Source organism: Dendrobates tinctorius, unplaced genomic scaffold (genome assembly GCF_039654945.1).
Source record: "Dendrobates tinctorius isolate UK_male_01 unplaced genomic scaffold, ASM3965494v1 ptg000021l, whole genome shotgun sequence".
NCBI classification, from domain to species: domain Eukaryota; kingdom Metazoa; phylum Chordata; class Amphibia; order Anura; family Dendrobatidae; genus Dendrobates; species Dendrobates tinctorius.
In genome coordinates this window covers 37,748,233-37,772,666 of record NW_027361689.1, presented here as the reverse complement: position 1 = coordinate 37,772,666, position 24,434 = coordinate 37,748,233, and the positions used below count along the sequence as shown (strand labels likewise).

Genomic DNA, 24,434 nt, shown 5'->3' with positions numbered 1-24,434 from the left:
CGCGGAAGGGTGGTTGTCTCAGGGGGTCTGATCCTGGGTCTCAACCTTGTGTTGTGCCAGGCAGGTGTACCCCGGTCTCTCTGAAAACATCCTCTGTCGCTGCCTCAACAACGTCTCCGCCTGCTGTCTCTCCCAGGGCCCTAGGTTTTCTCCCAAGTGTACCTGGTCCCATGTTTTAGACTGAGTCCTCTCCCCTAAGACATCAGGCAAGGGGAGTCCTGCTAAATCCTCTGCTTTGGGTGCGCAGATGGTCACTACCTCTTCATGGAGCTCCCGGTAGGGCTTCAGCATATTCACGTGGAACATGCAGATAACCCTGGGGTCGTCACAATCGGCGACATTGTAGGTGGTGTCGGCTATTTTCCCCACTACCTGGTAGGGCCCCTGCCATGCAGCTTTGAACTTTTCTGCCTAGTTGGTTCTAACACCAGGACCTTCTGTCCTGTCTCAAAGGTGCGTTCTCTGGCCCTCCGATCGTACCATACGCGCTGGCGCCTTTGGGCCGCCTGCATGTTCCCATGTAAAGCCTGAGTCAGCTCTGTAGGCGGTCCCGGAATTCCAGCACATAGGGCACAATAGGTATCCCTTCTATGGTTCCCTCCCCTTCCCAGTGTTCTCGCACTAAGTCTAGGGGTCCCCTTACCCGCCTCCCGTATAACAGTTAGAACGGGGAGAACCCCGTGGATTCTTTGGGCACCTCCCGATAGGCAAACAGGAGGTGTGGCAAGACTTTCTCCCAGTCCCTGTAGATCCTGGTAAAAGTCCCAATGAGTTGTATTAATGTTCCGTTAAAACGTTCACATAACCCATTGGTTTGCGGGTGGTACGGGGCGCTTCTAATGGACTTTACGCCGCACAGCTTCCACAGTTGGTTGGTCACCTCTGCTGTAAACTGGGTACCCTGGTCCGAGATAACCTCCCGGGGTAATCCAACCCGTGAGAAAACCTGGAGCAGGGCAGCCGCCACTGTCTCTGCCAGTATGTTAGGTACTGCAACCGCCTCTGGATACCATGTGGCATAATCTACCACTGTCAATATATACTTTTTCCCTGATGGACTGGGTTTGGCTAACGGCCCTATCAGATTGACAGCTACCCGGCTAAATGGCTCCTCCACAATGGAGAGGGGGTGTAGTCTGGCCTTGCAGTGAACTCCCCTCTTGCCAATGCGCTGGCAACTGTCACAGGTCTGGCAGTACTGACGAACATCATAGGTTACCCCCGGCCAAAAGACGTTTTGTGTCAGACGATGCCTGGTGCGACTGACGCCGAGGTGCCCGGCCAAGGGTATGTCATGAGAGATTCGCAGTAGCTCCTGCCTATACTTCTTGGGCACTACCAGCTGTCATTTTATAGTGGGGCTCGTCCCTGTGTGGCGCTGCTCTGTAACCCGGTAGAGGAGTCCCTGATGCCATACAAACCGTTCCCCTTCAGTACTCCTCTCCCCTCCTGTGCCTTCCCACAATACCCCAGTAATGAGGGATCCTCAAGTACCTCCCTTTTAAACTCAGCTGGGGTGGCCCAAGAAATGTGTCTGGCTATGGGAATACCTGTAGGGCTGGGGTGTCTTACCTGGGCCTCCTCTGAGTGTGATTCCGCAGCTCGAGCTTGTCTCCGGGTGGTCACAAGATAGGTCTCAGCCAGAGGGGCGACCGAGAATGCAGACAACATGGGCCCCAAGTCATTTCCCAGCAAGACGTCTGCAGGCAAATCCTCCATCAGGCCGACCTCAACAAGGCCATCCCCGACTCCCCAGTTCAGGTGAATCCTGGCAGTGGGCAGTCGATGTATGGCTCCCCCGGCTACACGGACGGCCACTGTCCGGTCCATATCCTCTTGGTCCTGGACGAGATGAGGCTTCACAAGGTTCAAAGTTGCTCCGGAATCTCTTTGTCTCTGCATACATTTCTCATTAACCCACACCGCCTGTTGATGCTGTTGTCGATTATCTGCCCGGGCTGCCTGCACAGGGTCTACTTCATGCAGCACTTCCTCCATCTCTTTCATCCCCGGATTAGTCATAGCCCCCAATGCTGGGTCAGCTTCGCCTGGGTAGTAGTGTACAGCGGCCCGGTTGACGGTAGCCATTCCCGCCTTTGGCCACTGGGTACGCTGAGTCCGGTTGGGACATTGTCTTTGCAGGTGGCCCAGCTGATGGCAGGTGTGGCATCGCACCACAGGGGGACTCTGATAAGCCGAGGTCTTAGCTGGTCCCCTGACAATCTTCTGTGGTTTAGGGGCCTCCAGACCCATGGGAGGGCCCCTAGTGACAGTCTTTGATCCTGCCAACTGAGACCTCCTGGCATCATGATGTTCATCGGCCAGACCAGCAGTCTCCTCAAGAGTCATTGGCCATCTGTCCCGAAGCCATTCTTGTGTCTCTGGGTTTAGTCCAGTAAAGAATCGCTCTAACAAGAAGAGCTGGAGGACATCCTCCTTAGTGGTTGCTTGGCTCCCTTGTACCCACTGTAGCAGTGACCACCATAGTTTGCAGGCCCGTTCAGCATGGATATCTGTTACCTGTTTTATAAGTCCGCAGAACTTTTGGCGGTATGCCCCTGGTGTCAGCGCATACCGGGCCAAGATCACTTCTTTGAGCCGCTCATAGTCCATACAGTTCTCATCAGGTACCGTGCGATAGGCGTCCGCTGCCCGGCCTGTCAGCTTGCTGGCTAGAACCTGAACCCAATCCTCCAGCTTCACTTGATGAAGGGCACACTGCCGCTCAAAGTCCTGCAGAAAGCCATCAATGTCTTCCTCTACCTCCCCCAACTGTCGGAAGGCATTATACTGGATTTTTTTGTGGCTTACTGCTGATGATACCTGGACGGAGGCCAGAGCTCCCCCTGCTCGCTGACTCTCCTCTCTCTGCTCTGCCATCTCCATCTTGGCTAGCTCTATCCTGGTCCGCTCTGCCATCTCCATCTTGGCTAGCTCTATCCTGGTCCGCTCTGCCATCTTTTCCTTCATATCAGTACGCACATCAGCCATCACTTCTCGTACAATCGCTACTGCAGGGTTTGGGCCATAGAACACCAGTCTGCTCTTTACCTCCCTCTGGAATTCAGTCTCTTCCACGTTCACATTGGGGGGTGCTGCACTGTCGTGTTCCATGATGGCTGCTATCAAATCCGCTTTTGTTTTTTTGCTCGAGCTTCCACCAGGTCTTTTAACGTATTCCTCTTTAACTTCTGGTAGTTGTTTTCCATTCAGTCCTTTACTCCTATAGACGGGGTATCATATCCCACTGTCTGCCACCAGTGTAACGGGGTCTTCTGTGCTGTAATAACTCTTTACATTACCACCCCGTTTCTCAGGAGGTTCACTCTGCTTTTCCTCACTTCTGAATGAAGGACGCTGGTTTAAAAGGCTTTGTAACATGGGAACATATAAAAGATCACTGCTACTCCATGTATTTCCAGTGTGACAATATTTTACTCATCGGTCTCAGAATATATATATACATACAGAGGGCAGGCCAATCAATGTGTGTCCGGTCAGTAGATAACAGGCTCCAATTAAGACGCCAGACATAAATTACAATAGCCGGGGGATTTACAAAGGTGGGGGGAGGTCAGAAGTGGGATATTGTTATGATTCCACCACACGGCGGGGAAGGAAGGTGCCACTGAGCTACACCCCCCCGCTGACCCTACCTACTTGCCGGTCCCACCCTAGCCGGTGGGCGACAACTGGGCAGCGGTCCCTTCCTCGGCGTAAGTGCAGGGAGCTACAGTGAGGGTAAACCGAGGGTGGAATTATGCTGGACAACCTAAGGGAGACAAGCAGCAGCAAGGAGGACTACAAGAGTGATGCTAAAGAGAGAACGAACCTGAAGGGTTAATCCACGAAACCCAAAACTAACACACCAAACAGTACTAACTTTCAGCAAAGGCAAGCGGAAAGCTAGAGTCCAGAGGTACTCAGACGAAAGAGAGACCAGGAGGCTGTCAGAGGTTGTACCGGGCAGCGCAGTGGAGAAGGCAGGAATCCGTACCACAAAAGAATCACCGGCAAGGAGTGAAAGCCCTGAGGAGTGCTAAATAGGAAGAAGGCGGGACATACAAACAGGAAACAGTGAAGCAGCCAATCACCAGAACGGGGAAGAATGATGAACGAAAAAGAACTAGTTGATCAGAAACTGAATATTCCGACTGGCTGTGTGGCACAGCCAGTAAGGCAGCGAAACTTGCTGTGGAACCCAGACTAGACCCCGGTACAAATCCTGACATTACCCCCTCCTTTATGAGGGGCCTCCAGACCCTCACCTGGGGAAGGCTTCTCAGGAAAATCGACATGGAACCTCCTACACAACCTGGGGGCATGAACCTCGGAATGAGACACCCACGACCTCTCCTCAGGGCCATACCCCTTTCAGTCCACCAGGTACTGCAGGACCCCACAAACTTTCCTGGAGTCCAAGATCTTTCTTACCTCAAACTCGGGGTGACCAAGTACAACAACAGGAGCAGGAGGTGTGTCAGCAGGACAAACTGGAGGTACATAAGGTTTTAGGAGAGAAAAATGGAATACCCTATGCACTCTCATCGCCTGGGGGAGGTCCAATTTGACAGAAACAGAGTTGATTATCTGAGATATTTTAAAGGGCCCAATGTACCGGGGAGCCAGTTTACCAGAGGGGACTCTCAGTTTCAGATTTTTAGTAGAAAGCCACACTTTCTGCCCAACTTCAAAGGAAGGACTTCTCCTCCGCTTCCTATTAGCAAAGCGGCACTGTGACTCATGAGCCTTTTTGATGTTGCTTTGGACCTGCTCCCAAACCGACCGCAGATCAGAGGAAACAATCTCTACCTCAGGACTGTCCGAGGGGTCCTCAGAGAAAGAGCTGTAGGGTGAAATCCCATGTTGCAGAAGAAGGGAGACATCCCTGTGGAAGAGTTCACCCTATTATTTATGGCAAACTCTGCCAATGCAATAAAAGATGCCCAGGTCTCTTGCTTATCAGCCACATAGCAACGTAAGAATTGTTCAAGGGCTTGATTGGCCCGTTCTGTTTGCCCATTGGTCTCTGGGTGAAAGGCCGATGAGAAAGCAAGGGAAACGCCAATTTTACTACAGAAAGCTCTCCAGAATTTGGAGACAAATTGGGTACCCCTATCTGAGACAATATTAGAAGGAATTCCATGCAGCCGCACCACATGATTTAGAAACAAGGGGACCAATTGCTTGGCGGATGGTAATTTGGGTAAAGGAATAAAGTGCGCCATCTTACTAAAGCGATCCACCACAACCCACAAGGTAGTCATTCCCAGGGAGGAAGGTAAATCAGTAACAAAGTCCATGGAAAGATGGGTCCATGGCTTGGAGGGAACAGGTAGAGGACATAGTTCTCCCAAAGGCAGTGAGCGGTTAACATTAGACCGGGCACAAATGTCACACGCCTTGCCACCAAAAATTTCTGGAGATTGACTCCATAGTACCCGAAATACCAGGGTGACCTGAAAGAGGAGAGTTGTGGTATTCATTCAGCAGTCTCAAACGCAAATGACAGGGAACGAACCATTTATTATCAGGAGAGCCGGACGGAGACAAATGTTGAAATTATTTAACTTCAGCAAACAAATCAGAGGTATTAGCAGCCAAAAACACTTTCTCAGGTAAAATGAGAACAGGTGGGATGTTTGACGGTTGTTCAGGCAAGAAGCTTCTAGATAGCATGTCTGCTCTGGCGTTTTTGCAGCCGGGTCTGAAAGAAATCACAAAATTAAAACGTGAAAAGAACAACGCCCACCTTGCCTGTCTTGGATTTAGCCGTTTGGCCGTTTTGAGATATTCAAGATTCTTATGGTCGGTGAGGACAATAACAGGATGTTTGGCCCCCTCCAGGAAATGCCGCCATTCCTCAAAGGCCAACTTTATAGCGAGCAGTTCCCTGTTCCCAATATCATAGTTTTTTTCCGCTGGGGAAAACTTATTTGAGAAGAATGCACAGGGTTTCAAATGAGTCAAAGACGAAGTCCCCTGTGAAAGTACTGCCCCCACCCCCGCTTCCGAGGCATCAACCTCAACACCAAAGGGTCTCTCCTGATCGGGCTGGGTAAGAACAGGAGCAGTGGCAAAGCTCTCCTTAAGAAACGTGAAGGCGTCCACTGCCTCCTTACTCCAGTTTACCAAGTCGGAACCTTTCACAGTAAGATCTGTGAGAGGTTTCACCACAATAGAGAAGTTTTTTATAAACTTGCGGTAAAAGTTGGCAAATCCCAGAAATCTTTGAAGAGCTTTCAAAGATGCAGGACGAGCCCAATTAAGAACCGCTTTTACCTTCTCCGGCTCCATTGTGATGGCCTGGGGTGTCAAAATATGACCCAAAAAAGATGGACCCCGAAAATACACTTTTCTTGCTTGGCGAAAAGTTGGTTATTGTGGAGTACCTGGAGTACATCCCTTACATGATTCAAATGTGAGTCCCAGTCAGGAGAGAACACCAAAATATCATCCAGATAGACAATTACATAGCGGCCAATAGCATGTTGGAAAATATCAATGGTGAAATTTTGAAAAATCGCCGGAGCATTGCACAGCCCAAAGGGCATAACCAGACACTCGAAGTGGCCCTCGGGGGTATTGAAGGCGGTCTTCCACTCGTCGCCAGCCTTTACACGAATGAGATTATACGCCCCTCTCAGGTCCAACTTCGAGAACCATCGAGCCCCCTGAACCTGGTTAAACAGGTCCGGAATCAACGGTAGTGGATATTGGTTACGGACAGTTATCTCATTAAGACCTCGGTAATCTACACACGGCCTGAGTCCTCCATCCTTTTTACTGACAAAAAAGAAACCTGCGGCCAGGGGTGAGGTGGACGGACGAATATTCCCCTTTCTTAGAGCCTCTTGTACATACTCACGTAAAGCTTCTCTTTCAGGAGGAGATAAATTGTATAAGCGTCCCTTAGGGAATTTACAATTGGGAACCAAATTGATAGTACAGTCATAAGAGCGATGAGGTGGCAACCGCTCAGACTCCTTCATAGAAAAGACATCTGCGAATTGGCCCAAAAGACTCTGAAGAGAAGCTTGTACGGAGACGATACCACAAACGTGTGTTAACTGGCATTTCTGTGAACAATCTGCACCCCACTTCTCTAATTCACCAGAAACCCAGTTAATGTTGGGATTATGGAGCTGGAGCCATGGGAGCCCCAGTATGACACTAGTTGGGAGGTCATGCATAACCAAAAATGACAGTTGTTCCACATGCAGTACACCAACCTGAAATGATAGTAATGGAGTACAGAGACTAATCTCCCCATTAGCTAGTGGGGTGTTATCAATACCAACTAATTTAGTGGGGTGAGCGAGTGGAATTAAAGAAATACCCAAAGAGACAGCAAACTCATAACACATAAAATTAGCAGTAGCCCCTGAATCAATCATGGCCACTCCTTCTCCCTTAGAGGAGGAGAAAGCGATAGAAATTGGCACTAAGAGTCTCTTAGAACTTAAAGGAATTACCTGTCCACCCACAGGCCTAGGTGGTGTATTCCGAGAAGATTCTTGTGGAGTGCAAGGGCGCCGCGGGCAATCCTTTATCCAGTGCCGAGGATCCCCGCAGTAAAAACAGGTTCCAAGTGCGTGGCGTGGACGGCAAGGGCTAGGTTCTGTGGTAGTTTGCATGGCTCCCACTTCCATGGGTTCGGCAGCTGGCAGACTCGGAACAGCCGGAGTGACCCTAGAGAAAACGGAAACCTGCGCTGCTGCCTGCTCCGATCTCCTCGCCCTTAACCTGCGATCAATTCTGACCATTAAGGCCATCAGCTCCTCTAGAGACTGGGGCAGGGTGTAATGTACCAGTTCATCCTTTAGGGCTGGAGAAAGGCCCCGCTGAAATTGATTCCGTAGGGCGGGATCATTCCAACGGGTAGCTAAGCTCCATCTACGAAACTGGGTGCAATAAATCTCTACCTCCTGATCACCCTGGAACAGGGAGGTGAGATTTGCCTCGGCCACAGCTACTTGGTCAGGCTCATCATAAATATTCCCTAAGGCTTGAAAGAAGTCGTCTACTGAAACACGGAGATTTGAATCTGGCGGCAGAGAGAAGGCCCACTCTTGGGGCCCCTCCCGTAAGCGAGAGATTATGATACGGACTCTTTGAGCTGGAGGACCAGAAGAAAGAGGTCGTAATTGAAAATATAATTTACAATTTTCTCTAAAAGAAACAAATTGGCTTCTATCTCCGAAAAATGGCTCGGGTAAGTTAACTCTAGGCTCAGAATTAGTTGTCCCTGCCACGGCAGCTGCTTGAATTTGCTCCTGACGCTGGACCTGCGCAGCAAGATCTTGCACCAGCTGAGTAAGACCCTGCATCTGATTGACTAAGGAGGTCATAGCGTCCATTTGGGGGGCCGGTGATTATGTTATGATTCCACCACACGGCGGGGAAGGAAGGTGCCACTGAGCTCCACCCCCCCGCTGACCCTACCTACTTGCCGGTCCCACCCTAGCCGGTGGGCGACAACTGGGCGGCGGTCCCTTCCTCGGCGTAAGTGCAGGGAGCTACAGTGAGGGTAAACCGAGGGTGGAATTATGCTGGACAACCTAAGGGAGACAAGCAGCAGCAAGGAGGACTACAAGAGTGATACTAAAGAGAGAACGAACCTGAAGGGTTAATCCACGAAACCCAAAACTAACACACCAAACAGTACTAACTTTCAGCAAAGGCAAGCGGAAAGCTAGAGTCCAGAGGTACTCAGACGAAAGAGAGACCGGGAGGCTGTCAGAGGTTGTACCGGGCAGCGCAGTGGAGAAGGCAGGAATCCGTACCACAAAAGAATCACCGGCAAGGAGTGGAAGCCCTGAGGAGTGCTAAATAGGAAGAAGGCGGGACATACAAACAGGAAACAGTGAAGCAGCTAATCACCAGAACGGGGAAGAATGATGAACGAAAAAGAACTAGTTGATCAGAAACTGAATATTCCGACTGGCTGTGTGGCACAGCCAGTAAGGCAGCGAAACTTGCTGTGGAACCCAGACTAGACCCCGGTACGAATCCTGACAGATATCTTGTTTACCTCTGCCCAGGGGGGCAGCCAGTCGATTGCTGCATTAAGGGCATTCATCTCCTATTCGGGGTGCTGGGGTTTTTTGTAACATCTGTGTTTTAGCAGCTGCACAGATGACAAGGGCCAATACAAGTCTATGTGTCCGTGTAAACATGCCATACATGTGCCGTACATGTGCCGTCTGTGATTAAAATGGAAAGTATATGAGATGCTTTGTAATTTAATTTCCATTATCCATGCAGGAAAAACACGGATGGCACACTGATTGAAAAACACTTGTGACACCGATATCGGTGTAACATGTACGTGTTTTATGTGGACATGGGGGCCCCACTTTGAATTTTGCCTAGGGCCCCAATTTGTCTAAAACCGTCCCTGCTTACAGCCAATGAAAACCCAACAGTCATTGTCTCAGTAAATTAGAAAGCTTTATAACATCAGCTTGAAAAATGGTTTTAAAATCCGAAATGATGGCCTACTGAAATGTATGTTCAGTAAATGCACTCAATACTTGGTCGGGGCTCCTTTTGCATCAAATACTGCAACAATGCGGCGTGGCATGGAGGCAATCAGCCTGTGGCACTGCTGAGGTGTTATGGAAGCCCAGGTTGCTTTGATAGCAGCCTTCAGCTCATCTGCATTGTTGGGTCTGGTGTCTCTCATCTTCCTCTTTACAATACTCCATGGATTCTCTATGGGGTTAAGGTCAGGCAAGTTTGCCGCCAATCAAGCACAGTGATACTGTTGTTTGTAAACCAGGTATTGGTACTTTTGGCGGTGTGGGCAGGAGCCAAGTCCTGCTGGAGAATAAAATTTCCATCTCCAAAAATCTTGTCAGCTGAGTGAAACATGAAGTGCTCTAAAATTTCCTGGTAGACGGCTGCGCTGACTTTGGTCTTGATAAAACACAGTGTACCTACACCAACAGATGACATGGCTCCCCAAACCATCACTGATTGTGGAGACTTCACACTAGACGTCAAGCAGCTTGGATTGTCCATCTCTCCACTCTTCCTTCAGACTCTGGGATCTTGATTTTCAAAGAATGGAATAATCAGGGGAGCAGCATGAATGAAATAAAAAGAAAACTAGGCACTTTTGACCTGGTGACAGATCGTTTATAAATCCATGAAAAGCCGCAGATTATACAGTTGTGGCCAAAAGTATTGACACCCCTGCAATTCTGTCAGATAACACAAAAAGAATTGTCCTAAAGCCAAATTGGATATAATTCCACACGAAACATAAAAAAGAGGGTGGACAAAAGTATTGGCACTGTTCAAAAAATCATGTGATGCTTCTCTAATTTGTGTAATTAACAGCACCTGTAACTTACCTGTGGCACCTAACAGGTGTTGGAAATAACTAAATCACACTTGCAGCCAGTTGACATGGATTAAAGTTGACTCAACCTCTGTCCTGTGTCCTTGTGTGTACCACATTGAGCATGGAGAAAAGAAAGAAGACCAAAGAACTGTCTGAGGACTTGAGAAACAAAATTGTGAGGAAGCATGAGCAATCTCAAGGCTACAAGTCCATCTCCAAAGACCAGAATGTTCCTTTGTCTACCGTGCGCAGTGTCATCAAAAAATTTAAAGCCCATGGCACTGTGGCTAACCTCCCTAGATGTGGACGGAAAAGAAAAATTGACAAGAGATTTTAACGCAAGATTGTGCGGATGTTGGATAAAGAACCTCGACTAACATCCAAACAAGTTCAAGCTGCCCTGCAGTCCGAAGGTACAACAGTGTCAACCCGTACTATCCGTCGGCGTCTGAATGAAAAGGGACTGTATGGTAGGAGACCCAGGAAGACCCCACTTCTTACCCCGAGACATAAAAAATCCAGGCTGGAGTTTGCCAAAACTTACCTGAAAAAGCCTAAAAGGTTTTGGAAGAATGTTCTCTGGTCAGATGAGACAAAAGTAGAGCTTTTTTGGGCAAAGGCATCAACATAGAGTTTACAGGAGAAAAAAGAGGCATTCAAAGAAAAGAACACGGTCCCTACAGTCAAACATGGCGGAGGTTCCCTGATGTTTTGGGGTTGCTTTGCTGCCTCTGGCACTGGACTGCTTGACCGTGTGCATGGCATTATGAAGTCTGAAGACTACTAACAAATTTTGCAGCATAGTGTAGGGCCGAGTGTGAGAAAGCTGGGTCTCCCTCAGAGGTCATGGGTCTTCCAGCAGGACAATGACCCAAAACTCACTTCAAAAAGCACTAGAAAATGGTTTGAGAGAAAGCACTGGAGACTTCTAAGGTGGCCAGCAAGGAGTCCAGACCTGAATCCCATAGAACACCTGTGGAGAGATCTAAAAATGGCAGTTTGGAGAAGGCACCCTTCAAATATCAGGGACCTGGAGCAGTTTGCCAAAGAAGAATGGTCTAAAATTCCAGCAGAGCATTGTAAGAAACTCATTGATGGTTACCCGAAGCGGTTGGTTGCAGTTATTTTGGCTAAAGGTTGTGCAACCAAGTATTAGGCTGAGGGTGCCAATACTTTTGTCTGGCCCATTTTTGGAGTTTTGTGTGAAATGATCAATGTTTTGCTTATTGCTTCATTCTCTTTTGTGTTTTTTCATTTAAGACAAATTAAATGAAGATAATAATACCAAAGAATTTGTGTTTGCAATCATTTTCAGGAAGAAACTGAGTATTATCTGACAAAATTGCAGGGGTGTCAGTACTTTTGGTCACAACTGTATGATATCGCACCCCGAGGAAGCGAGGTGCGAAACGCGCGTCGGGGTGTTCTGTGTGACGTGGCGACATTTCTTTATTATGGGTAAGGGAACTCTTGATGTTTATACACATGATCTTTTTTGCTAACACTACTTAATGGATTATACTGGGATGTTTCCTCCCCTCTTTTTAATGTAGTGTGTCTCTATTAAAAAAATAAAAAAAAAATTTAAAAAAATTTTCTATTCATGTTTACATTAATATTTAATAGATGACACTTATTGTTGTTAGCATTATAACTATTGATTTTTACATGGGAGTTTCTGGTCCTTTGTTTACATATGTCTCCATGTCACAACCACAGTTGCATCATTATCTGCCTCTTACATTTGTATAATATTTTTTGTAATTGTATGTTTTGTCATTTGATGAACTATTTTTATATTTAATAAAGTGAACTTTTTGTATAGACGACAAAATGCATTATTAGTATTTTTCTGATACTTTTCTTTCTTTGGGAGGGAATTTAAACTCTCATATTTTCTTGATGATATGCTATTTGGACAGAGAGTGTCCCTAATTAAATTATGGTATTTTTGTATATCCACATTCCTGGCTATGTATTCATGTATGATACTTGGGTTGCCTTTCAATCTCTTTTTCCACTAAACTTGATCCAGCCTTGATATAAAGCGTTATGGATCGATTCATCATTTGAGCTTTTTTTTATGTCATGTGGCATTCATTGCCGTTTTTACACCAAATTCAAACTGACACACGCAGAATAAAAAAGTGATCTTTATCTTCAACGCTACAACTTTTCTGGTTGTATCTTCCCTGAAAAATGTTTCTAAAATTTTTGCAACAAATTTTTTAGACTTTTTTTTTTCTTAAAAAAAGTGACGAATCAAGGCAAAAACATCTGGGAAACCCCAAACCCTACCCACAATGATGAACACGAAAAAGACAGACAAACACATGTAAATAAGAATTTAGAAAGGTCAAAATTAAAAGAAAAAGGAATTAAAAGAAGAATAAGACGTAAAAGAAAAATAAGCGGAAAAGCATGAAAAATTAGAGGCATGAAAATGGAAATGCAATAATAAATCGGGCCCTGTGTATATATAATACATATAACTATAGACCCTGGTGCTGCTGTCAGGATCACTGCTGTTTTCCCAGCTCCAGGCCCAGGTCATCACACTAATCTCCCAGGCAAAACTTTACCCTTTGGACCTTTTGCAATTTGCTCTGAACTCCCAAACATAATAACTCAGCTGGTTTTTCCTGCCTATATAAATTCATGTCCATGGCAAAAACTCATTCTCTCCCTGGGACGTGAGAAGAAACGCCAGGATTGGCATACAAGGGAGATAAGGAGCTCCTGAGAGCTGTCACAGCCCATCATGGGCACTAGGACGCTCTTGCTCCTTGTGCTGTTCGCCAGCAGTTGCATCTTAGCTCGTAAGTAATAGATCCACTTCTGGAGATAATTATTCCAGGGCCATTCTATAGCTATAAATTTATGGGACCTGACATCTGATGGTTGGATGGATGATAACGTGCTGCCTTCTAAAATACCAAAACTTCTAAAATATTATTATAAAAATAGCAAAAAACAGTATTTTATATTATTGTATTCCTTTAATGAATAGAAATGGTCAGCATTTAATTTAATAATTTATTACATTATTGATTGATATTATTTTACATGTGATATATATATATAGTTTATTATTATTAAATATATACCGTATTTGGATAAGTTGAATTAAGTAAATACATTTTACTGATGCATTGTAGTAGGAAATATGTCTGAGAAGATATGTTCCTTGTGTATAGTTAAAGGAACACAAAAAGCATCCGTAATAATGATATGCTCTATAGCTACAACAATCCTGCAAATATATGTAGAAAAGTAATACTAGCTAAGGATAACCCTGACCCTTATCCATAGCTTTAAAATGGGAAAACATTGAACTGATTTAAAGAGTAAAAACAATCATTAAAAATTGCTTTGGCAAGTGGTCTTCTGGAGGGGTGGTCAGTGGTCTTCTGGAACAGTGCTCTTCTGGAGGGGTGGTCTTCTAGAGGCGTGGTCTTCTGGAGGTGTGACCTTCTAAAGGGGTGGTCTTCTGGAGGGGTGGTCTTCTGGAACGGTGGTCTACTCAAAGAATGGTTATATGTATAATACATGGTGGGACTGGAAATTTGGTCTGGATAAGGTGGTCAGAGTTATGCATCATTTCTATTTCATTTTATTTTATTTTTGTAGATTAAAAATAAATCAGAGATATTTCTTTAGTTGTTATTTATCGTATTTAATAAACTCACTAGAAATAAGACATTTCCTGCAATTAATATGTTTAGACAGACTATGATGTACAGTAGATAATGTAACTAACATTCTGTATTTAGTCCAATGTGAGGGGAGCACTTTACAAATCTCTACATTTATATATTTGAATATAAATGACATATATATGTATACACTGTGTACGTATATATATATATATATATATACAGTATATACATATATATGTCATTTATATGAAATATATATTATATTATTACATATTTTATTATATTATTTTTTATTATATTATTATATTATTATTACTACTACTAGAATAATTATTATCATTACTATTATATATATATATATAATATTACTATTGTTATGATATGTTATATTTATTATATTATTTTTGTTTTATTATATATATATATATATATATATATATTTATATACTAGCTGAAGAGCCCGGCGTTGCCTGGGCATAGTAACCAACTGTGGTTAGTTATAACAAATTATGATGATTATATTGCACATAAAAACCGTGCATCTAATCCTATCCTGTGTGATACTGACTGCTGAGCCGTGTATCTAATCCTATCCTGTGTGATACTGACTGCTGAGCCGTGTATCTAATCCTATCCTGTGTGATACTGACTGCTGAGCCGTGTATCTAATCCTATCCTGTGTGATACTGACTGCTGAGCCGTGTATCTAATCCTATCCTGTGTGATACTGACTGCTGAGCCGTGTATCTAATCCCATCCTGTGTGATACTGACTGCTGAGCCGTGTATCTAATCCTATCCTGTGTGATACTGACTGCTGAGCCGTGTATCTAATCCCATCCTGTGTGATACTGACTGCTGAGCCGTGTATCTAATCCTATCCTGTGTGATACTGTCTGCTGAGCCGTGTATCTAATCCTATCCTGTGTGATACTGTCTGCTGAGCCGTGTATCTAATCCTATCCTGTGTGATACTGACTGCTGAGCCGTGTATCTAATCCTATCCTGTGTGATACTGACTGCTGAGCCGTGTATCTAATCCTATCCTGTGTGATACTGACTGCTGAGCCGTGTATCTAATCCTATCCTGTGTGATACTGACTGCTGAGCCGTGTATCTAATCCTATCCTGTGTGATACTGACTGCTGAGCCGTGTATCTAATCCCATCCTGTGTGATACTGACTGCTGAGCCGTGTATCTAATCCTATCCTGTGTGATACTGACTGCTGAGCCGTGTATCTAATCCCATCCTGTGTGATACTGACTGCTGAGCCGTGTATCTAATCCTATCCTGTGTGATACTGTCTGCTGAGCCGTGTATCTAATCCTATCCTGTGTGATACTGTCTGCTGAGCCGTGTATCTAATCCTATCCTGTGTGATACTGACTGCTGAGCCGTGTATCTAATCCTATCCTGTGTGATACTGACTGCTGAGCCGTGTATCTAATCCTATCCTGTGTGATACTGACTGCTGAGCCGTGTATCTAATCCTATCCTGTGTGATACTGTCTGCTGAGCTGTGTATCTAATCCTATTCTGTGTGATACTGACTGCTGAGCCGTGTATCTAATCCTATCCTGTGTGATACTGACTGCTGAGCCGTGTATCTAATCCTATCCTGTGTGATACTGACTGCTGAGCCGTGTATCTAATCCTATCCTGTGTGATACTGTCTGCTGAGCCGTGTATCTAATCCTATCCTGTGTGATACTGACTGCTGAGCCGTGTATCTAATCCTATCCTGTGTGATACTGACTGCTGAGCCGTGTATCTAATCCTATCCTGTGTGATACTGACTGCTGAGCCATGTATCTAATCCTATCCTGTGTGATACTGTCTGCTGAGCCGTGTATCTAATCCTATCCTGTGTGATACTGTCTGCAGAGCTGTGTATCTAATCCTATCATGTGTGATACTGACTGCTGAGCCGTGTATCTAATCCTCTTCTGTGTGATACTGTCTGCTGAGCTGTGTATCTAATCCTATCCTGTGTGATACTGTCTGCTGAGCTGTGTATCTAATCCTATCCTGTGTGATACTGTCTGCTGAGCTGTGTATCTAATCCTATCCTGTGTGATACTGTCTGCTGAGCCGTGTATCTAATCCTATTCTGTGTGTTACTGTCTGCAGAGCCGTGTATCTAATCCTATCCTGTGTGATACTGACTGCTGAGCCGTGTATCTAATCCTATCCTGTGTGATACTGACTGCTGAGCCGTGTATCTAATCCTATTATGTGTGATACTGACTGCTGAGCCGTGTATCTAATCCTATTCTGTGTGATACTGTCTGCTGAGCCGTGTATCTAATCCTCTCCTGTGTGATACTGACTGCTGAACCGTGTATCTAATCCTCTCCTGTGTGATACTGACTGCTGAGCCGTGTATCTAATCCTATCCTGTGTGATACTGACTGCTGAGCCGTGTATCTAATCCTATCCTGTGTGATACTGACTGCTGAGCCGTGCATCTAATCCTCCCCGTGTGATATTTGCTAATATCACTAATATTAGTACTATTATAGATTTTTTGCTGTATATTCTTACACATAGGTTTATTCCACAAAAGTTCAGACACATTAATAGCAAAGAATCTTATATGATGTGAACTAATTAAATGTGTGAGTCAGTGTCTGTGTGTCTATATATATGTGTGTGTGTGTGTGTGTGTGTGTGTACTGCATATATATATATATATATATATATATATATATAAAGTGTGGATACTCTGAACATTCATTATATCTCAATAAATAGCAGCAATTCAAGCAGATACAGTGAAGACGAGATGGAATCTTTATGTTAATATTATACTTTGCTTGTATAGCCCTATCATATTCCACAGCGCTTTACACACATTATCATCACTGTCCCCATTGGGGATCACAAAATAAATCCCCTATCAGTATGTCTTTGTAGTGTGGGAGGAAACGGGAGAATCAGGAGGAAACCCACGCAAACACATACAAAGATACAAACTCCTTGCCGATGTTGTCCATGGTGGGATTTGAACCCAGGACCCCAGCTCTGCAAGGCTGCAGTGCTAACCACTGAGGGACCGTGCAAACTTTTTCGCTTTTTTTTTTTTTAGATACACTTGTTTTACATACATATACCATATTTTGCAGTATAACTACTTACATTATTAAATAAATCCCTTACACCGGATGAAGCTGACGCCGTGGGATCCCTTTTTTTTTCTAAATCTGTCATCTGTCTGATATTAACATGATCATTTTATAGGTTTAGTCAGATTAGAAAAAAAAATGCTCGTCTTCATCCGCAGATGATACAGCCATTCTAACTATGCTTGTCAAAGTAAATGCACCAGTCTCATCAGGTCTAAGGTCTATTAATCCTAGGAACTAGAGTTGAGCGACTTTGGTCGGATCGGGTTTCATGAAACAAAATTTCTTTCAGATGAAACTGGTCGGACTAGGGCAAAAAAAGTCGGAGTTTTGTCCGAAACCCGACCCCAATGCAATTCAATGGAGAATAAAAGTCGGCATTGAGTGGGTGAATGTAATCCGCTCAATGACGACTTTTATTTCCCATTGACTTGCATTGGGGTCGGGTTTCGGACGAAACTCCGACTTTTTTGCCCAAGTCGGACGAGCTTCATCTGAAACAAATTTTGTTTCATGAAACCCGATCCGACCAAAGTCGCTCAACTTTACTGGGAACGATAACGGGGCAGTGAAAACAGGTTGACGTTCTGAGACAACGACAGAACGCTCCGCTACCCATCTATCCGGGCGCATTGGGCACTCGATCGATTTGTCTAAGCAGATTAGTAAATGACCGCCGATTGGCAAAAACTGTAGCCGCTCGGGGCAGGATGTCTAATGTTTGTAGTTTATGTTGTGAAATTTGGTGAGGAATCCATATCCGGTATTAGGGAAGAATTGAGAGAAGAGCGGTCACCGGGGTATTTAGTATTATGATACGTTGTTGTATTATTGTAGCCAGACTACATATATATATTATTATTATTATCACTATATACATTAACTGATAATTTTTTTCTATTGCATTTGCAGAAGAAGATGGGACGGAAAGCCAAAATCCCAGCTGCTCAAGTAAGATTACACTTTATAAATTGCATCGGATACAATCAATTAATGCCAAAATGGAACCTAGGAACGTCACCAGATAAAAACTAAGCCCTAGTTAGGTTTGCAATAGGGGGAGTTCAGATGTGGCGATTTCCAGTCTTGCGACAGCATTTCCATCTGATTTTTGGAATGGACTCTGTTACCTGAGCCCTGGTCCTCCCGGTAAACAGCAGGCGGTGAGGTGACTTCATACCTGCCCTATCAGCGTGGATAATTATTTATTGCAGATAATCTTCCGGGAGATCGCGTAGTGTGTACTGTGTGCTTAACCTTTGTCTCGGAGACTGGAGGCCATTCCTGCTCCCTGGAAAAGATACAAGTTGTTCTATATAGGACAAAGTGTGCTATAAATTGGCAAATGACTGAGGTTACATCAGTGTTAACATTGAGGGGATAGCGCCCTCTTGTGTTCACCTGGTAGATTGCAATCAAAGGCCAGCTATGCACGCGCCATTTCCCGAATCACGGTCCATTTTTTTGGTCACCGTCCGTTGGAGTTACCCAAGAAGAATTTGAATTCTCTGAATAACTTTGACTTTTTGAACATTTTTTTTATATACAGTAAGACATGGTCATATTCCTAAAAAAAATAATTTTTTAATGAAAACTTTGCAAATTGGTTAAGTATTTCATAGTTTTATATACGACAACATTCAATACACTTTTCGAGAATACTGAGTTACTAAGTTGATACTCATCTGTCTTAGACTTAGCAGGGAATACAAAGCCTTTTTTATGAGGAATGTGTAATTTTTTTATTTCACACCTGGTGGTGCTGTAGGGAAACTGAGCACCTGCTGCCAGATTCCCCATGGATTATAGATGATCACTGAATGATCAATTTATTGTCAAGAAATTAAACACAGGCTTTGTTAGACTTGGCTTAAGCCCCAAAATGTTATGTTTCTTCCCTGCTCTTTCTAGGCCTGTGTAAACTGTGGTGGCATTTACTTTATTTTATGCCACCACTTTGAGAAAATCATTTTTTTTGCATTATTTTGTTTAATCTTGTTTTTTTTTTTTTTTTTTTTTTTTTAACATATTGGTCATGGTAACACCAATTACATTATTATTAAATTATCTGAGGTTATTATAGTCCTGTGATTGTGATTACCAAGCAAGGGTTTTTATGATATATATATATATGTATAAAAAAGTGTTTTACACTAATCAAGCTTTGTATAACTTTTCTTCATTTTTATACATTTTAATTAAATTTGTTATTGTAGGGGTTTTTTTTACTTTTTTTTTAATATATGTGAATACATTTTTTTTAAATTCCCTTGAAGGAGTTTAGTGTAAAATATTTCATAATACATTATGAACTGTGATATTGTTTAATTTTACCTAAGTTTCAGTCTGCAATTTTTATTCCTTCATTTTTATCTCTCTGATATACAGACTGATCCAAATTTCAGATTTTTCTCTTGTGGGATTTCCTCTCCCTGTAATATAGGCTGGATGTGATGATGTCATGGTGCTGTTGTACTCATTGGCCGATAACTCAGCACAGCTTCTATCCTGCACTTATTTCATATGCTTTCCTACTTCTCTATAACGAACGTGTTTTCTCTGTCCTCCTTGAGTCTCTATGTGTTCTCGCCCTTTGATCACCTTCTTTTTTGCTATCTCTAACACTGAGAGAAGGGAGCGGAGAGCCGGGAGAGCTGTCAGAACCGAGAGCAGGAGCTCTGATGCATTTGCAACATTTTTGCGCAGCACTCAGCTAGATAAAGGACTTATAGACTTTCTGCAGCAGTAAAATGGTAGAACATTTTTAATGAAGACTTCAGAGTCCATTCACATTAATAGGACGTTCTTAGTAACCGCTCTATACTCTCGCCAAGGCTTGAGGATCCTGAATGGATGACCCCCTATTTTAACTCAGAATTAGGGTGCATGAAAATATATATATTTTTTTAATTAAAAAGATTCTTTAATTCAATTAATAATTATAATTTACTTCCCTTACACTTGTTCCTACATTTCTTTCAGGAGATACAATTAAGTTCAGACATCTTAGGAAATATGTATATAATTATGACGCTGCTACATCCAGTGGGGTGTCCGGTACAGCTGATTCACAAAGCGGGTCCAAGTTTAGCTGCAAGGTAAGTGGACATGGATTGGGGAATGTCACAATCTTATACTTTTTTTTTCTCCCCTTTCTAAATATTTTGTCATCTTGTATAATACCAGGTAGAGCTAGAGGTGCCACAACCATGCAACTTCATCCTGAGGATAAAGCAGTGCACCCTGCGAGAGGTGTACGGAGTGGACTCCGAAGGCAAGCCCATCTACAAGAAGGCGAAGAACTCTGACGACTTCTCCAACGCTATGTCCAAGTAAGCTAGGAGGACTGTTTTAAGGGACCGCCATAACCTTCTCTATAAAATAAGAATATAATAGCGCTGTCTGGTCTCATTAAAATGAAGCGGCTGCCATTTCTAGAAAGATTTTCCTGTTTAAAATTACAGTGACTCAAAGGTCAATATTTTGACTCAATTCTAAGAATGGAGGGGGGGCGCTGTTGCACTGATTTCTATGGAAAACATGACTTGTCAGAAGTGGTTAAAAGTGGTACTGCAGGTGACTGGAATAAATCAATGTTTTATGATAGAAAAGAGGCATTATCCAGAAATAGTGCACAGTGGTAGGCGGCAGATTTTAATTAGTGAGAAGAGATCTACAAGAAAAGGGTTATTATTACATGAAATGCTGTGACCACTTTAAGGAAACATGTCTGGGTAGAGAAAGCCATCAGATCTGTATTTGCTTTTTACTTTGCATTTCTGATGTTTTGTAATGTCTCCCTCTAGGTATGAAGTCAACTTCAGTGTTCAGGATGGGAAAAGGGTCATGTTGTATCCCAAAGAAGATGAACCTGGGACTGTATTAAATATTAAGAGAGGCATCATTTCAGCTCTCCTTGCTCCAGATGAGACACAGGAAACAAGTAACATGGTAAGAATACCTGTTATGGCCTTGGAATCGGTTATTGTCTTCGACGGTGGTGAGACTACAACTCCCAGCATGCAGTGACTACTGAAGAGCAAGTGGAGATCTGCAGATTTGATCCCTGCTTGCCATGGATTTATCCACCACCATTGTGACTGTATTCTTAAAGGGTTATTCCATCCTACATAAATGATTGTATTCTATGGATATGTGATCATTTTAAGGGTCCTCCAACACGAGGACCCCCATGGCCACCTGTACACTGAGCTTATGTCACCCATTCTCCCGGGTCTTGAGGACATTGGAGACTGACGGGTACAAGTCCCCTGCTCTGCCGATTGGTCGTGGTCCTAGAGGTGAGGTATTCAGTGGATTGGTGATAATTTATGTAGACCACAATACCCCTTTTAAATTTAAAGGGATTGTCCGAGCTTAGAAAAACAGATCTGAAACTTTTTCTAGAAGCAGCTCCACCTGGGTCCACGGTCCGTCAGCCGGAATGATGGACTAATATTTTTATATTACGTTTGTGAGTTTTTCTTCTTTCTTTGCTCCAATTTACAGGACACTGTATATGGAAAATGCAAAAGTGAAATCAGCGTAGGAAAGAAAGGGAGTGCCGATGTCACTGTCCGTACAAACCTGAAGACATGCGACCAGTTCACGCCGTCCAGAGACTACGTCAGCCCAATCGCCCTCTTTAAAGGACTGGTATGTCCTTCTCTCTAGTATTACAGGTTCTTTATGGTTTATTGGTTCATTGTTTATATAATTTAATATATTTTTTTCTCCCAGAATGCCCCATTGTCCACACTGGTCAGCAGCAGCCAGACTTGTCAGTACACCCTGGAGACAAAAAGAAGACATGTGACTGAGGCATCCTGTGTGGAGACTCACCTGTTCCTTCCCTTCTCCCACAAGTAAGTGCAATAATGGTGCCCAAAGTTTTGCCATATCATATATTAATAAAACAGTTCAGCCCAGAGTAACTTAGAAAGAAGATTCCCACTTAATTTAAGGTAAATCTGTTATGGATAATGAATGCCTATGCTGCAGGAATCCCCTTTCCATAGGTCCCACAAGTTAGGGTGTTGAGGAATAACTTAGGGATCATGAAGACAAGTTGGGAGTTAACCAAGCATTGAAGGTGATGACGAGTACCTATGCTGCAGGAATCCCCTTTCCACAGAACCCATAAGTTAGGGTGTTGATAAATAACTGAGGGATCATGAAGGCAAGTTGGGTAATAACCAAGCATTTAAGGGTATAATAAGTGCCTATGCTGCAGGAATCCCCTTTCCACAGAACCCTCAAGTTAGGATGTTGATAAATAACTGAGGGATCATAAATACAAGTTGGGTGATAGCCAAGTATTGAAGGGTATATTAAGTGCCTATGCTGCAGGAATCCCCCTTCCATGGGACTCATAAGATAGGGTTTGGATGAATAACCCAGGGATTATTTAGACAAAGTGGGGTGATTACCAAGCATTGACGGTGATGATGAGTGCCTATGCTGCAGGAATCCTCTTTCCACAGGACCCACAATTAAGGTGTTGGCGAATAACCCAGGGATCATGTAAACTAGTTGGGTATCAGCTAAGCACTGGAGTTTTTTCCTAATATAGGTAATACCTTCCTGATTATTGGGGTGTGTGAGAAAGAAGCCCATCTGTATGGAGCAGAGATAAGGCATAGGGACTTCCTCGGGATTAATCCTCCATGGGGGAGACAGTTTTGCACTGCTTAGCAGAGAATGAATAGAGCGACGGCATTGGGGCTCAGTACAGCCGGAGTGCCTGACGGTCCGGCCCATCATGCATTTGTTTGGCTCCATGTCAGATCAGGCGGGAGGATACGACCGCACAACCCTTTTAAATGCTCCTGTCCCAGGTAATTAGGGACTGTAATAATGCAAATCTATGCTAGAAGGGGGCTTCATTGTAATCTTCACTGTGGGGCTCTCCATAGCCTGAATGTACACTACCGCCAAAGGAATGAGGATTAATTAGCCGTCTATATGTGGAAATAATCAGATTCAGGAATAAAACTAATGTCCTCAGAAGTCGACTAATTACTTAAATAACTAAAGACAAGAAAAAAAAAGTTACATAAAAACTTAAATACGTGCACAAATAAATACCATGATACGTGGAAACGCATCAGGGGCAACTATATCTGAAAAAATAACCCACCCGGGGCCTGCACTGTCCGGTAAGAGCACAGGGGTGTAATTATTAAGCTGTTATATATCCCTTTCCATTTATTTCAGAAATCAGTATGGCATGATGGCAAAAGTCACCCAGACCTTGAGGCTGGAAGATTCCTCCAAGACGAACAACAGAGAGTTTGCAGGTGAGAATCTGTAGAATTTACGACGCTGTAATTCCTAAATCGTCCAGCAGATGGAGCCACACAATCACCGAATGGTGGTATATATATATTAGTACAAGGTATATGAATATATGTATACAAAGTATATATATATTTGACAGGTCACATCAGAGCGCTCCGTATATGTGATACTCGTCCCTGTACTTTTCATAGATTCACAGATCGTAAAAAGCCTGGCCCTGGAGGCCACGGAGTCTCCATCTACCAGCGAAGATGCCGTTGTGGAAAACCTTATGGAGCTGCAGAGATTATCATCTACAGAACAGAACCAGCAGAGAGCAAACAGGTTCTACAAACTGGTCACCGCCCTGCGGGCCCTAAACAACGAGACCCTTGGGCCTCTTGTGCCAAGACTAATGGAGCTATCAAGGTATTTACAGAGATTTTGGGATGGAAAACCCCTTTTCTGATTTATTTGAGTAACGTTCCACATTCATCTTAGACAGAGCAGAGCGTATAATCCGCTTACTAGAAATCCCAGCACATCCAGGCTGCCTATAGCTCTCAATGAGAACGGTGTAATGCTCCGGTTCACCTGCGGAGGCACTGTAGGGAAATGGAGCACTTGTTGCTACTTTTACATAAGGATTAATCCTGATTTTTAGAGATGCCAGAGATGGGACCTCTACAGGATGGCTCCAGGTTTATGTAGTCACTTTTGCTTTTCTTTGTCACCGTACGAAAACTATAACTTTTTGGACTTTCTCATATCTTTTTTTTGGGGGGGAGGGGAGGACAAAGTGACCATAAATCAGCAATGATTCTGCTATTTTGATTTTTTCTTCCATTGCTTTATCACAATATGGGAGAAATACTATGCTATTTTATTTATTAGGACAGCTACCCCGGCGGCCATACCAAATATATTCTTCATATTTTTTTTAGATTTTATTTTCCTTTTAAGAAAAGAAGGGTGATATGAGCAAAATCTTACTTATAGTCGCTGATAATTAACGCTTG

At 43.7% G+C, this 24,434-nt stretch overlaps 1 protein-coding gene across 1 annotated transcript in view; it reads left to right on the top strand.

Annotated features, from left to right (window-relative positions):
* Positions 1-13,017: 13,017 nt before the first annotated feature.
* Positions 13,018-24,434, top strand: part of APOB (apolipoprotein B) — a 37,047-nt gene continuing 25,630 nt past the window's right edge. Inside the window, exons 1-9 of the mRNA XM_073568299.1 lie at positions 13,018-13,170; positions 18,049-18,087; positions 20,119-20,234; positions 20,323-20,468; positions 20,943-21,087; positions 21,646-21,792; positions 21,877-22,001; positions 23,353-23,435; positions 23,628-23,844. Of these exons, the coding sequence (XP_073424400.1) occupies positions 13,113-13,170; positions 18,049-18,087; positions 20,119-20,234; positions 20,323-20,468; positions 20,943-21,087; positions 21,646-21,792; positions 21,877-22,001; positions 23,353-23,435; positions 23,628-23,844 (1,076 nt within the window). The 5' untranslated portion in view covers positions 13,018-13,112. The remainder of the gene's footprint in view (positions 13,171-18,048; positions 18,088-20,118; positions 20,235-20,322; positions 20,469-20,942; positions 21,088-21,645; positions 21,793-21,876; positions 22,002-23,352; positions 23,436-23,627; positions 23,845-24,434) is intronic.